General features: G+C 41.2%; 1 protein-coding gene across 6 annotated transcripts in view; it reads left to right on the plus strand.

The window, feature by feature from the left end:
• SASH1 (SAM and SH3 domain containing 1) overlaps positions 1 to 16,105 on the plus strand; it is a 245,573-nt gene that overhangs the window by 178,745 nt on the left and 50,723 nt on the right. For all 6 annotated transcript variants that reach the window (XM_034990970.1, XM_034990972.1, XM_034990968.1 and 3 more), the window contains one exon: positions 538 to 639. In XM_034990970.1, coding sequence (XP_034846861.1) covers positions 538 to 639 — 102 coding nt within the window. The remainder of the gene's footprint in view (positions 1 to 537; positions 640 to 16,105) is intronic.

Consider the following 16,105-nt stretch of genomic DNA (forward strand, 5'->3'; position numbering starts at 1 on the left):
GAACAGAATCTAGATGGCTTGTTATTTTCCTCTCCTCCACAAGGGTCCGCAGTAAAGCCCATCACGTTCGTTAGGTGATGACGTGGAACTGGAAACTTGAAGCAATCTAGAAAGAGAAAAGCACGTGCTCTTAGAAAATCAGTTTCAGGCTTGCGCCTCTGTTTGGCCAGGATGTCCGTAGTCCACCACATCGTGTCTTTCACAAAGAGACGTAATGCAGAGGCCAAACTACAGACAACTTCTGTTTCTGAACTTACAATTGAACTGAGAAAGAGGAGTTTTGAGGCTGGAGGATCTTGGAGGGGAAAATCAAGGTTCTTTTTAGAACACAGAATACAAAGAATCCGTTGTGTCTGTCAGTTTGATGTAGGTGAAAACTCACAGGGCAGGGCGCGCATCTTCCTCTCAGTTTGGGGAACCTTGTCCTTGGCTGGCACTGAGGCCCCAGCAGTGGCATGAAGAAGGTGCCCAGAGCATTCTCTCTGACAGCCCTGGCCATTATTTCCATGTCAATCTTTGCATTTTCTCTTGCTGTAGCTCAAGGAGTATGAGGCCCAGCACCGGCAGTCAGCGGCCTTGGACCCTGCCGACTGGCCAGACGGTTCTTACCCAACATTCGATGGCTCGTCAAACTGCAATGTAAGTTTACTGTCTCTGAGCATCTTGACCGCTTCTACTACCAAGTAGATTTTAGCCAACTTCTGCCTTTGGACTTCTTTCCCCAACTACCAGCTCCCACCGGGATCTGAAAAGAAGGGTCTCTTCTGACACGTTACTCAGTTTTCTTGATGGACTTATCTGCAGTCAGAATAGTTCTATTCATTCTGTGTTATTTTTTAATTGTGGTAAATTATATGTAACTTAAAATTTAATGTTATAAGCATTTTTAAGTTCAATTACTATTCAATTCAGTGGCATTAAGCACATTCACATTGTTGTGCCATCATCACCAAAATCCACTTCCAGAACTTTCTCAGCATCCAAAACAGAAATTCCATAACCATTAAACAGTAACTCCCCCTCCCTAAGTTCGGGAAACCACCATTCTACTTTCTAGCTCTATGAAATTTGACTATTCTGGGTCCTTTATGTACATGGAATAGTACAATATTTGTCCTTCTGCGTCTGGTTTATTTCATGTAGCATAATGTTTTCAAGGTTCATCCACATTGCAGCATATGCCAGAACTTCATTCCTTTTGTAAGGCTGAATAATAGTCTACCGTAAGGATATATACCACATTTTATCCATTTATTTGTTGATTGACACTTGGGTGTTTCTACCTTTCAGCTGTTGTGAACAGTGCTGCTGTGAACATCGGTATATGAATATCTGTTTGAGTCCTTGCTTTCAATTCTTTTCAGTATGTATATAGGAGTAGAATTTCTAGATCACATGTTAGTTATATGTTTATTTTTAGAGGAGCCGCTATACAATTTTCCAGTATGGCTGCATCATTGTACATTTCTGACCGCAATGTGTGAAGGTTCCAGTTTTTCTGCTTCTCACCAACACTTGTAATTTCCCCCTTTTTTGTTACTAGCCATCCTAATGGGTGTAAAATGGTGTCTCATTGTGACTTCGATTTGCATTTCTCTAATGACTAATAAGAATATATGTATTCCTTAAAGAAATGTCTATTCAAGTTCTTTGCTCATTCTTGAATTGGGTTGTTTTATTGTTGGTTGTTGAGTTGTAGGAGTTCTTTGTATATTCTGGCTATTAATCCTTTATCAGGTGCATGATTTATAAATAGTTTCTTTCATTCTAGGGTTGCCTTTTCACTTTTTGATGATGTCTTTTGATGCATAAAAGTTTTTTAAGTTTGAAGTCCAGTTTACATTTGCTTTTGTTACTTGTACTTTTGGTGTCATATCCAAGAAATCATTGCCAAATCCAATATCATGAAGATTTTCTGTTTTCTTTTAAGAGTTTTAAGTTTCAGCTCTTAAGTTTAGGTCTTTGACCCATTTTAAGTTTATGTTTATATATGATATAACGTACGGGTCCAACTTCATTATTTTGCAGATAGATACCCAGTTTTCCCAGAACCATTTGTTGAAAAGACTGTTCTTTCCTCATTGGTCTTGGCTTCCTTTTCAAAAATTAATTGACAATATAATATATGCTAGATTTTATTTCTGGGCTCTCTTATTTTATTCCATTGGCTTATATGCCTGTCCTTTGTAGATATTATACTCTTTTGATTAATGTAGCTTTGTAGTAAGTTTTGAAATCAAGACACGTGAGCCCTCTAACTTGGTTCTTCTTTTTTCAGATTGTTTTAGCTATTCAGGTCCCTTGAGATTTCATGTGAATTTTAAGATGGGTTTTTCTTTTTCTGCAAAAGATGCCATGAGATTTTGATAGGGATTGCAGTGGGTCTGTAGTTGGGTGGTATTGTCATCTTAATAATATGAAGTTCTTCCACTCCGTGTACATAGGGTATCTTTGCATTTCTTTATGTCTTCTTTAATTTCTTTCAGCGATGTTTTGTAATTTTCAGTGTACACGTCTTACCGCCTTAGTTAAGTTTATTTCCAAGTATTTTATCACTTTTTTTGGATGCTATTGTAAATGAAATTGTTTTCTTATTTTCTTTTTACACATTGTTCATTGCTAGGGTATAGAAATGGAACTGATTGTTGATTTTGTGTCTGCAACTTCGCTGAATTTGTTTCTTATCTCTAACAGTTTTTGTGTGGTAGAATCTTTAGGGTTTTCTCCATAGGAGATCGTGTCATGTGTGAACAGAGACAGTTTTACTTCTTTTCCAGTTTGGATGACTTTTATTATTCATGCTATTTTAATGTGACCCAACAGCGCTTCCTAGGAGTTCCGCAGGGATCGTGGGAATTAGAGTTCAGAGTTTCAAGCAGATATTTTGTGATGCCATCATCCAGCTTCATGGAGTGAGAATGGAGGGAGTTACCCTTTTTCACTTATTATATAGTTGTTTTGTTTGTTAGGTTCTTTCTTCCTTAAAATCTGGAAGCAACTCTACGTCTGTATCCTTAGCTTCTTGTCCATGCTCTGTAGAGGTAGTCATCTCTCCACAACATACCTCTTTTCTTGCAGTCTTCTGTTTCTGAAAAGCCTGATGGTTTTCCAGTTCTGTAAGATAAATTCCAAACATTTTGGCAAGAGTCTTGAGTGTTGACTTTAATCAGTATCTCCGCTCTCCTCTGCCACCCCCCGCCCCTAATAGCCTCCACTCCATCCACCCTGGACCCTGCCTGAACACACTTGTATTTTCACACACTCTGCTTTAGTTCATGCAATTTCCTCTACCTAAAATATCTTCCTCCAGGTTTTTCCAGGTAAAATTCTGTGTGTCCTTCAAGATAAAGTCCAACTGCCATCTCCTCTGAAATTTCCTTTAGCCTCCTTAAGTATGTTTTATTGCTTCCTATTCTGCGCTTTGTTAAACTAGCTTTGTACACAAAACCTGTTATCCTGGAATATCGGGATTCATCGGACACATTTTAGCCTCCTTGGGAATCGTGAGCTCCTTGAGCGAGAAAGGCATGCTACATTATCTTTGTGTCTCCAGTGAGTGTCTGAGTGTCCAGTTCATATGGCATGTTCGGGAAGTACTTAGTGGACAAAGTTGTATTTAGACGTTCATCTTTCCTGGCTGCTCGGAGAGCATGTTTCATGTCCTACAACCACAGCCTCTGTCTTTACACCTTCTTTGCATCTAAGCAACAGATGATGGCTTATCAGAAGTAAATACAAGCCTTCCACTACCTTCTTGTCCCTGATTTCCTGAGTCAAGCACCAGATTTCCATTTCAGCTAAAAAAATGGAAAGAAAGAAAAAACCCCAGGGGATTGTTAATTTGAAAGCCCTGCTTGGTTTGCTTTTGTGTGAGAGACTGAGACGTTACCCTTTATAGTAATAAATGTATCATATGCTAGCCAGCTTTGTGTGCTGGGACTATGAGGTAATCAAAAGAACCGTGTTCATGGATTTCAGTGTGCCTTTTTGGGGTCTCTTATCCCCTTGTCCTAAAGACTAGCATAATTTAAATGTAAATCATGAACCTAAAGAATCATGAAGAATAAATACAGTAACTCAGGACTGATGCGATTCAAACCCAACTTGGGGAGAACACAAAGACACCAATTGTCCATAGTGGGTCCTTTAGTATCAGACTCACTGTATACTGTCCTGATTAATAGCATCTGAGTCAAGGGGGAGGTTATAAGACTCTCCAGTCAGAGAAACAGGGCTGTAGTAAGACCTCACACACTCAGACAGCAGGGAGAGAGGCTCGTCACGTTTAGAAAAAGTTAATATAAATTGAGTACAATAGTGGTTTTGAACGAGCTGCCAAGAAGACATTACTAGATAATTGGTTTTTGGTTATTACCGCCTTCAGATGGTAAATCAGAACCATCACCTTGGTGTAAATTGTCAGAGGAAAGTAGGTACTTCTGAGAAGTCGGACATTCACTCCCTTGAGCATTTCTTTGTTCATTGAGGAGACATCTAGCAAGCACTTGCTGTATACCAGGCTTAATTCTGTAGATAGGTTACAAAGCTATAGGAGCAGGAGAGACAGGCCCTGCCCTGACGGAGTTTACCCAGCAGTGCATGGGTTAAAATCACCCCCACGTGTGCTCACACGGATTTGAGATGTCATGTACACACTCACATTATTAATTTCTTAGCAAACCGTTTCTTCATAGATGACGCAAAAATGAATTCAGCCTGTTCTAGTTGGATGAAGGGCCAGGAATACCATATGCACCCTCCATTTCCAGTACATTCTTCCAGAAGCTCCAGAGTGAGTTTTTGCTGAGAGATGTAGGTGAAGACAGGCCGTTCAGCAGTGGAGTTTTCTGAAGCGATATTATTTACCCCGCGTATTTTGCTAGCTGGCTTTGCACAAACAACCCACACCCATTTCTAGTCACGCTGTGCATTCCTACAGCTGACCACCATTGGCATTGAAGTTTGCTTGAACTTGTTTGCAATCTTAATGTATGTGACACTCGCCCTTCCTACCCTACTTTAGCCTGTCCTGTGTTTTTATGGAGACTCAGCAAGAGACTCCAGCCAAGATATTCCTTCTCAATAATGCTACATTCGCCTGATAGCAGAGTAATTAATTTCAGATAATTCCCACTGTGTCCTACTTCAGCCGCTGTGGGTTAGGCGCTTTGATTATCTTTTGTGCGAGAGCCAGGGCTTTTCAGCTTTCTATTGATTCTTTTCTAGACTGAGATGTAAATAGCCCACTGGCCGTAGTCGGGAATGTCCAGGCCATGAAAGTTTCAGGGATCACAAGCCCTTTGTCACGAGACTCAATGCCCTATATTGATGCCTGTCGTGCTTTAGGATTTCATTCGCATTGATTTGGTAGACTCCCCCACCCCCATAACTGACATTAGATAATTGCGTGTTGCTTCACAATAAATCCATATTCACATTCCTGGTTTCTAAGAATGTAAAGTACTAAAGATAGTTACCAGGGGAAGTGAAAAATAGCTTTCTCTTTGCCAGAGGAGAATGTGTTCTCTGCTGTTTCTCATTAATAACAAACTCCTGTTGCGAGTATTGGAGTTTTTAAAAAGAGTTTCTGGTTTGAGTACTTAACGTGACTCCTTGTTAAATATCTGGACATTTGTTGTAATATTTTTCGTTTTATTTTGATAAATTCTGTTTTCCTCTGCCTCCTGCAGGGGGGAGGTTGTAAGAGTTCTCATTTTAAGCTTTCAACTTTGTGCCTTGAGGTTCAATTTACCTTCTGGTTAAGAAGACATTTAATGAAATGCTCTCTGTTGTCCTGGGGTTTATATTTTTTTACTCAAGGAGTTTTAGTAAATCATAATTTTTGTGTTTCTACAAAATTGGTAGGTAAAAGTTGGTGATCTCTATTTGGTCCTTAAATATTAATGAAAAGGCTTGCAGTGAAACATCTCTCCAAAAATTTCAAGTTGTAAATTGTTTCATTATGATGTGATTTTAGTTATTTTTCAAAATATATGATAAAGAGAGGGTGCCTGGGTGGCTCAGTCGGTTAAGCGACTGCCTTTGGCTCAGGTCATGATCCTGGAGTCCCGGGATCGAGTCCCGCATCGGGCTCCCTGCTCAGCAGGGGGTCTGCTTCTCCCTCTGCCCTCTTCCCTCTCGTGCTCTCTGTCTCTCATTCTCTCTCTCAAATAAATAAATAAAATCTTTAAAATATATATATATATATGATAAAGAGAAATTAAAGCGACAACAAGGATAATAAGGCACTGGGGGCTCTTAGAGTCCATTGCAGAGATTTATTTTGGTCCCTGTTTGTTTGTTTCACTTGATACAAAATGTGTTCCAGAAAAAAATGGAATTATGTTTCTGTATCTGGAGCTCCTCACTAGGATGAAGCAACTATGGTAAAATGTTTCGTGAAGCGAGTTAATTTTGTAACGCAAGCCATCGTTTTATAATTGATCTTCTACATTTGGGGGTATTTAGTGGGGAAGGATTTGTGCAAGGAGGCTCCAGTGTTCTAGCTGAGGCATAGTAACACCTTTCATCCACCTGTGCGTCTCCTCACAGCTTTTGCTTCCAGCCAGTTCTGAATGTATTTTGCCTCTAACCTGGTTTGAGGCACAGGAGGGCTGTGGGTTGAACTGTGTCCCAGAGTTTGGGCAACAGAGACACAATGTCAAGTGATCACTTCTTCCACTTCTAACAAAATACAATTTTAAGTGTTTCCTTGATTGAGGACTTTCAAGGTCTCAACTAAAATATCCCCGTATGATGAGATGTTTCGGTTCATGTACTGCAAAACTGTTAAATCCTTTTGGGGCTTTGTAAACTTGTCCCCCACTGTCAGACAGGTTTTACTTAGCTTTTCAGAGTGATCTCACCTGCCTTACTTAAAACTATTGCCCTCAAGCCAGAGGCTCCAGGTCTGATATTTTGAAAGGAGAGGTTGCCACAGCCTTAGTCTACACTAGAACTTCCTAAAAGATAGTGTGCAGAAAACCAGGAGAGCATTCCACAAAGTTACTTTTTTTTAAAGATTTTATTTGTTTATTTGAGAGAAATCACAAGACAGGGGAAGGGGCAGAGGGAGAGGGAGAAGCAGACTCCCCATTGAGCAGGGAGCCCGATGTGGGGCTCAGTTCCAGGACCCTGAGACCATGACCTGAGCTGAAGGCAGATGCTTAACCGACAGAGCCACCCAGGTGCCCCCAAAGTTACTTTTTTAGTGGTTCTTGTGGTGAATGGCTTGATTTCTATTATGACCAAAGAAAAGGCTCACAATTTAATCACCTAGCACAGAATGTGGTGGGAGAGCAGAGCCCATGCAAATGGGGTAGGCCTTCATGGACAGACTGACCTGTCCTCATTCAAGGGGTGTCCATATAATGATGCTCTTTTTAGAGTATGGTATTATGGGTTGAACCAGATTTTTTTTTTTAATTGGCTATCTTAATGTGTTTATTTTGAATATGTTTCCTTTACTAGGGCGAACTTCCAGACAAGGTGTATAGGTTAAAATTTATAGAAGTTTTATTTTTATATTTCAAAGGTATTAGAAGAAAATATAAATCAATTATCATTAGCTTCCTCACTTGGGGAAATCTGACCCCATAAGAAGACTTTTTTTTTTTTAATGATAACACATAAATTTATAAAATTTTCTCCCACTCATAGATACTCCTAGCAATTACAAAAAATATGATTTTCATATTTTGCTTACTCTGAGTGAATATATTTTGGATGCATAAATTGTGTGAAGATCCACATATACCACAGAATGAGAATTGGCATTATAGGTACAGTAAAGGTTTTCTGTGAAAATGGTTGACTTTCTTATACTATCTCTCTTCTATATTGGTTTTTAACAAGGAAATTTGGGACGCCTGGGTGGCTCAGTCGGTTAAGCGTCTGCCTTCGGCTCAGGTCATGATCTCAGGGTCCTGGGATCGAGTCCCGCATCGGGCTCTCTGCTCCGCAGGGAGCCTGCTTCTCCCTCTGCCTCTGTCTCTCTCTCTGTCTCTCATGAATAAATAAATAAAATCTTTAAAAAAAAAAAAAAAAAAACAAGGAAATTTAAGAGAGGGTAGATTCCAAGCATAAAAATAACTTATATTTCTGGATAAACTCTTTGCACGTGGTTTTTTTTTTTTTTTTTTTTTTTTGGAGAGGAAGTAGGGGGAGGGGCAGAGGGAGGGCGAGAGGCAGAGGGAGGGCGAGAGTAATTCGCAGGGCTCGGTCTCACGACCCTGAGATCATGACCTGAGCCGAGATCAGGAGTTGGACACCCAACCAACTGAGCCACCCAGGTGCCCCTAAACTGTTTGCTTTTAATGGTGTTTACATTTTTTCTTTATATCTCTTTTCCTAGAGGATATATTCCCTTAACTCTTAATATATGGGTTTCAGCTTAATAGAATTCTAATTGGCAAGGTAACTTTCGATTCGTGGCTAAAAGATGGTTCTGCTCGTTGAAGCTTTGATGGTTCTAGTAGCTGGGCTTGAATACAGGATGGTTGGATATGTGCTTCAGCTCTTTATTTCTGAAACCGAAAAGCCTTCCTCATCTGACTTGTAATATGACCAGGAGAAAGAGAAATATGGTCAGCAGTGATTTGCCAGAGGGCATTTATACCCTGCATCTGTGGGACAGTTATCAGCAATTCTTTCTACCTTGCTGTGTTACATGGTACCAGAATAATGACCACTTTTCTCTATTTTTCTAAATGTAACTATGTTAAAAATAACTTTTATTGATTCTGGTCTTTTAATGCATACTTGAAGCCTTCAGATGATTATTCAGACTTTCATAGATACTTTCTGTAAATTTCTTTTTTATTTGGCTGGGTGGGAAGGTACAGGAAGAAATACTACCCTTAATTTCAATAAAAGTGATTTTGAAACTAAAATGCTAGTAAAACAGGGACATATTAAAATTCCCCTTTAGAAGGGTAAAAGTGATGATTCTTTAGACCTGCAGCTTATGGTGAGTCCAGGAGGCAAAACCAATCCATTGGAACAACACGCATAGTCAAGTCTCTTGAGAAAGATGAATTTTGTTCTAACTGCATGTAAGCTGACCACAAACCATTGTTTAGGTGACTCTTTGTCATTAATTCCACACCACCCTCTCATCCCCAGCCTTCTCCGTGGGACAGAGGCCAAACTTTGAAGTGCCTTAAGATCATCCTCTTGAAACAAGTTAGCCCAGAAGGAGGCTCTGTCCTAGGGAAAACTGGTGCTTGCCCTTGCCCAGCATGCTTAGGGGAGGGAGCCGGTTAAGCTGGACTTGGACGCAGGCTTTGGGTTCACGTCCAGCTCTATCACCTGTGAGCTCTGCATCTGTGGGAAAGTTGTCTCATCAATTTGTGCCTCTATTTTCTCATCTGGAAAGCAGGGGCAAGTATATCTATCCCATACAGGTGTTACAAGAATTAAATGGCCCAAAGTAAATACCCAGTGAAAGCCCGTTTCTATTACTTTATGTTTAGATCTTTTACCTTTCCGTTAACTGTTAAAATACTTGAGTTCCCATGGAAGTGCTATTTTTTGGACATGTCATTAACATGCTAGCAAGTGTTGATGTATTACAGCAGATTGGCTAGGGTTGTCAGAACGAGCTTAATGCAGCTAGCTTATGTTAGTTATGCTTTCACCAAACACATAATCCGTTCATCTTTTGTTTCGGAAGGTTAGTTATTCCGTAAGTGGGTTTAAGGGTGTGTCCAGTATGATTTCGGTGATCATATTTTACTTTGGGATTACTGTTTGGGAAGAATAAGCTGTTAATTGTACTGAAATTATCTAGGGCCAGGCCGTGCTGTGAGGTGGACTCACCGAGCATGTGGGTGTGGGCTTCCGGGCGGGTCGTGGTGGAGAGCGCCCTCGTGGCCGGCCCGTAAGTCACTGCGATGTGGCTCTTTGTACCTGGCAGACTGACCGGGCACATCTGTGTCTTCACTGGTCTGTACAGTTACAGAGAGTCGAGGCTGCTGCCGACAGACCCTCCTGAGCACATCGAGGGCCACGTGAACAAAAATAAAATAAATAATGACAAAATAGCCAGGTACTACATAAGCTGAGGGGAACCTTTTTTTAACATTTAAAAAATTTAAGGTAGCTTTTGGGTACATTCTGGTTTGTTGTTTCTTTTATTAGGTTGAGTCAGGTGAAACTGGAGTTACTAGCTTTTGGCTTATAAAAATGGCAAATTTATTTGTCCAACCCAATACATGAATACCAAACAGGATGTACCACATTTCCCCTGCTAGCTGATTGTATCTAAGTAAAGATATTTGTAATGAAATCTGGGTTAAGGATTGGCATTTAGATTGGCAACACCAGTCTTTGTTTTGCTTTTGGAAGTAACCTCCGGGAAATGGGGGTAAGAGAGGACGTCCATCACTTACTAAATGAGATTTATCACATGTTAATTCCTCCTTGAATCATTTGCCCTAGTGCCAGATCTTACATAATGGATGGGTTAGAAAGATCCTGGCCCTTACTGTGGTTCGAGAGTAGGATCTGGACTGAGGGCCACCTCTAGCCTAAGCCAACTGATGGAGGTCATAGGCTGCCCATCACTTTGTTTCGAGTCCATTTGAATCTTAAGTTACCATTTACCTATTTTATCAAAACTCTTGGGGCACCTGGGTGGCCCAGTTAACTGTCCGGCTCTTAATTTTTGGCTGAGGTCATGATCTCGGGATCCTGGGATCGAGCCCCATGTCAGGCTCCCCCCTCAGCGGGGCATCTGCTTGTCTCTCTAGCCCTCTCCCTTTACCCCTCCCTGGCTCGTACTCTTTCTAAAATGAATAAATAAATCTTAAAAAAAACAACAACTCTTAGCACTATAGTCAGTCATCGGACGATGACACTCATTTGGAAAGCAGTATTTTAATACAACCAAATTCTAATTCAAATTCTGCTGACGGAATAATGTCTGTAGAATATCTCTTTATTCTGTTTTCTTGTTCCTCTCCCTCTTTGTACCACACCAGAGCCTCTATCATCCCTTACTGACTGGACTATTACTGATATAACGCTAATAACATTGCATGATTAGTTCCTAAAAGGATTTCTTACCTGCACTTTTGACCCAGGGTATAGGTGACAGAATGCCATCTTGAGCCTTCTTTTACTCATTTGTTGTGCAAACATTACTGAATCCCTACTACGTGCTAGTCCCTGTACACAGGGGTTTGTATTTGACAGGAAGAGACAGACAAGTGGACAGCATGGTTGAGGATTTAATTGGAATAGTACTACCTAGTATATTAAGTATACACACAAAGTCCATTCAGCCCCAGTGAGGAGAGCGTGGGAAGCCTTCCCAGAGAGAGAGGCCGAAGCCGAGGAAGAGCTCACCAGGAGAAGAGAGAAACGTGTCAGGTAGAGGTAGCAGCAAGGCTTGAGCTTAGGTGAAGAGCTGGGTAGATCTTAAAACTCGGACCATAGGAGGAAATGGATTTAAATGATACAGCTTTTCTCTCTATCAGTATTTCGACTTCTAGGGTATAGATCCTGGTTCTTTGTTCATTCTTACTTACAAATTGGTTCTGCAATAGATTGTTTTGGTCCTCTCTTTCCTTCATACTGCAGTTTTTAAATTAATATCATTAATGTTACTCATCTTGTCTTTGAAGTCTCATTTAATTGAATTCGTGTTCTTACTAAATTATTTTATAGAGTGAAGCAACTGTTAGGAATTTCTTCCTGCTCCTTGAGTTGTGTTTTCATCTGATAGAGAGATGGGATCAAAAGATAGGATCTTTGTGTTCTTCCATGCTTTTCTCCCTCTTTTTTCCCCCTTGCCGTAAGTTTGTTTGAATAGTTGTCATACATTTCCTTTCACCTTGATCATGCCTGTGTACCTCAGGTCAGAGTTTCTACTCGTGCTGATAGAATGAAGATCACGTTTTGACCTGTTCCTCATGCTAGCTGAGAAGAGATTGTTTCCCTTCTTCCAAGCTGCAGTTGAGGGCTTTGTTTTATGGTCCATTCATGTTTGTTGTTGCTATAAGAAGTGGGGATACCCGCCCCCCCGAGGGGGAATGTGGTCTTTGCTAGCATACCTGGGCTCTGCCTTCCCTCTCCCAAGGTTGTGTTAAAATGTGCTGCATTACGGTTCATGCCACATGGTGTGAGGGAAGGGGTAGGCCATAGGCAGTCTGCTTTAAATTCATTTCTCCAATTCTGGTGAATTTCTTCTCCCCCCCCCCCCCCCCGCCCCCTCCCAATTCTGGTGAATTTCTAAGAGACTTTATTTCACTCAGGATCAGCCTTACCACTAACTTTCCATCCTTTCACTCATTACTCTCCTGAAGCAATTTCCATTGGTCCTAGATCAAAAAATAAAAAAAAGGGAAGGCCACACAGTTTACTTCCTTTGAAATTTGAAATTCCATGGAATAATTCTCAAGATTCCTACCAATGTGGCTTTTACAGTAGTGAGGCCTTTTCCTTTGGTCTTCAGAAATTTGTTTCCTCCCTCGACCATGAAGTTTTATTTTTAAGATTTTATTTATTTATTAGAGAGAGAGAGAGCACAAGCAGGGGGAGCGGCAGGCAGAGGGAGAGGGAGAAACAGGCTCCCCGCTGAGCAAGGAGCCCGAGGCGGGACTTGTTCCCAGGACCTTGGGATTGTGACCTGAGCCGAAGGCAAATGCTTAACCAACTGAGCCACCCAGGTTTCCCTGACCATGAAGCTTTAAAGCTTAATATATTAGATAATATGCATTTCCTTGTTTGGGTGCTCTTGGTGAAACATTTATGCTAGTTTTTAGTAATTTTGTTTTTTGGGGGCTGTTGCTTATTTTGTTAGTTGTTGTGGGAAGGATATTCTGTGGTCTGGTTTTCAGCAATCATCATGACTTGATAGCCAAGGAGAGGACCACAAACAACAATTGTAGCTCTGAATGATTCTTTTCTAAGGATTCGGCCTAGATTTCTTCAGTTTGGAAGGAAATTTGTTTATTGAAGCTATTCAGTCAAAATAAGTTTGCTTATTATTTGTTCTACAGACATAAGGACAGTTATGTTAAGGTGATAGATCGTGACCCTAGGAAGTGAAATTGGCCCATCTGCCTCCAGCTTCAAGAGTCGATTGTGCTGATCTGTGGCCTAAGTTTTGGTTGAAGGATAGAACTTGGTGTCTGTACCTCCCCTCCGTTGCCATGTAGGTTCTATCAGTTTTCTATATTTTTTCATCGTCATATGCCTGGACAAGGTTGTTTGGCAGCCCTGTCCAAGAAGTCATCGTGCCTGATCCATGAATCAGTCAGTGTCAGACGCCATAAAAGTAATGTGACTTTGCAAACACCACCCAATCCCTTAGGAGACTTACCGCTTTGGGGATGAAAACTTCTATCAGCTCCAGAAACTAGAGCCTCAAACGCATATGTAATTGCCCTACTTGGCAGTTCTGTTCTGAATCATCCTTTTTCCATGGCACAGGCCATGTGAGAACTGAACACACTCGAGAATGAGTGGGTTTGGTGTTTGTTTTAGTCTTCAGTGTGCTTGGCACCATAGATTTGCTTTGGGTAACACTACGCCACTCTTAACAGAAGGACCTGGAGAGCTCTTGACTGCTTCCCATCATGTCTTTGTTACCTTAACTCAGCTAATTTATGTGAACAGTGGGGTTCTCTGGCCTATGGGCAGGGCTACATAATCTCAGGCAGAAGAAACTTCAAACATTCACAGAGTAAAGGAAGAATCCAGTTCTCTTTCCTCCACTTACCTTTCTCATCCCCGTCAACCCCTTTGAGGAGAAATAAAGGCATTTTCTGCTCCGTGGCAACTTGAAGAATTGGGATGGATGGGCTTACCCGTCATCCCAGTCTCTGCAAACTCGGCTGTAGGACTCCTAGAGTCCTGTTTTCTCCCTCCTCCTGTGGGGAAATTAGCAACCTTATTTGGGGGTGATTTTTTAAAAAATGCAAAGTTCAGGAGTTTAAGAAAAAGAATAGAATTTATTGTGGAATGTAGCAGCCGTTTGCTGTGCCTTTGGTTTTTATAGTTGGTTCTTTAAACAGTTTCTTAAATGAATTAAGTGCTGACAGGCCTTTGCCCCTGGGGGACAGTAATATTACCTCAAATTCTCACATACTTTTTACAAATAAAAATATCATATAATTATATTCTCCTCTTCCTCTTCTTTCTTCAAATCTGGCGACAACTAGTTAATTTTGAAACTACCAGAGAGATTATTTCAGTGTTATGCTGCACCTCTGGGAGAAGAATGGAATCTCCTCTTTTTGTCCATATGCTGACAAAAATCTCCTAATTTCAGAGGGCAATGATGTCACCAGCTAATGAGCAAAATATTTCTTACTTAAACAGATGAGTCCTTCCCTGATTCCTTTGTGAAATAAATTAAAAAAAAAACCCCACAATGTGTTTCATATTGTCTATAGTTATGCTGACAACTCATAAACACTTCAAAATGTAATTCTGACTTCTTTAGAGAGCGAGACTAATTTTTTTCATAAACACAAAGGAAACGCATTAAACTGATGGCTGGGCCCGGGTGGAAGGCCCCTGCCACAGCTGGTCACTGATGAGAATCATCAGCGCTGATCTTGAACATCCCCTAGCCGCAGCCAATGTGCTGCCCCCAAGGTAGGGAGTGACCTTGAAGGCATCACTTCTTGGACCAGTGGAGGATGATCAGGCATGTTGGAGAGATTATGAAATCAGGCTTGGAAAAGAGGAGGGCCAGAAAGCTGCTGTTGATTTGGGTCACATGCTGTTTAGCAGGGCGGCCGCCGAGCTGGATCTCTCTTTGCCTGTCCAAAAAGGCAGGCATCTAAGGTCAGGGGGAGAAAGAAGTGAGCCTCGGGGCCATCTAAACACTGGCCTTCTAGCATCCCGGAGGAACCCAGATATGCCCCCACACTCACGGCAGGTGCCCCTCCCCTCAGTGAAGGATGCCTCGGTTTTCCCAGCCAAAGGTGAGTTCTCCCACTTCTGAATGCCTCTGCCTCTTTGTTCCTCTTATGCATTTATCACAGCTCCTTATGCTGATCATATCTCTGAACCTCCATGGGGGCTCTGTTTGCCCCCAGACATCTGGATTATTACCTTTACAGGCCCAGGTAGAGTCGCCTCACTGATATTTCAGTTCCTTGCTCTTCCTTACACCTTGAATCAGTGCATCCATCCATTGACTTCAACCAGGCAATAATCTATTTATCACAAACATAGATCCTATTTTAATTGTCTCAGTGTAAAAGAATATTGTAATGCTTGGGGTTGACAGTTGTGTGAGGAAGTAGGCACTCTTTTTTTTTAAGATGTTATTTATTTATTTAGAGAGCACACGTGAGTGAGGGGGGGAGAGGCAGAGGGAGAGGGAGAGAATCTCAAGCAGACTCCCCGCTGAGTGAGGAGCTGGATGTGGGGCTTGATCTCAAGACCCTGAGATCACGACCTGAGCCGAAATCAAGTGGATGCTTAACTGACTGAGCTACCCAGGCACCCCTAGACACTCTTTTTATACTACTTGTGAGATTTAAAAATAATATCGTGTACAGTGTTTCTCCTGAGAAAAGTGTTAATATATATCAAAGGACTTAAAGCTATGCCCATTTTTTTTACCCATAAATTCTATAATAATTTTTTCTAAAAAGAAGAATGTGTTAGATGTGTTAGAAATGTTACAACAAACTCTTCATCAGAGTATTGTTTATGATATTGAAAAATCGGAAACATGCCAATGTCCGATGATTCCGGGCTAACGTTAAGAAAATCATGGCTTGGGGCGCCTGGGTGGCTCAGTCGTTAAGCGTCTGCCTTCGGCTCAGGTCCTGATCCCAGGGTCCTGGGATCGAGCCCCGCATCGGGCTTCCTGCTCTGTGGGAAGCCTGCTTCTCTCTCTCCCACTGCCCCCGCTTGTGTTCCCTCTTTCGCTGTGTTTCTCTCTGTCCAATAAATAAATAAAATCTTTAAAAAAAAAAAAAAAAGAAAGAAAATCATGGCTTACTTCAGTGAATACTAATGAATTATGAATATATTGTATTTTATTTGTTGGACATTTGTCGACATGAGAAAATGTTCAGAACATATTAATAGAAAAAGCAGATTTTAAAACAGTTTGAACAGTACCCATTGAGCGCTC

The sequence above is a fragment of the Mirounga leonina genome, unplaced genomic scaffold (assembly GCF_011800145.1).
Source record: "Mirounga leonina isolate KUSES-001 unplaced genomic scaffold, KU_Mleo_1.0 Mir_53, whole genome shotgun sequence".
Lineage (NCBI taxonomy): Eukaryota > Metazoa > Chordata > Mammalia > Carnivora > Phocidae > Mirounga > Mirounga leonina.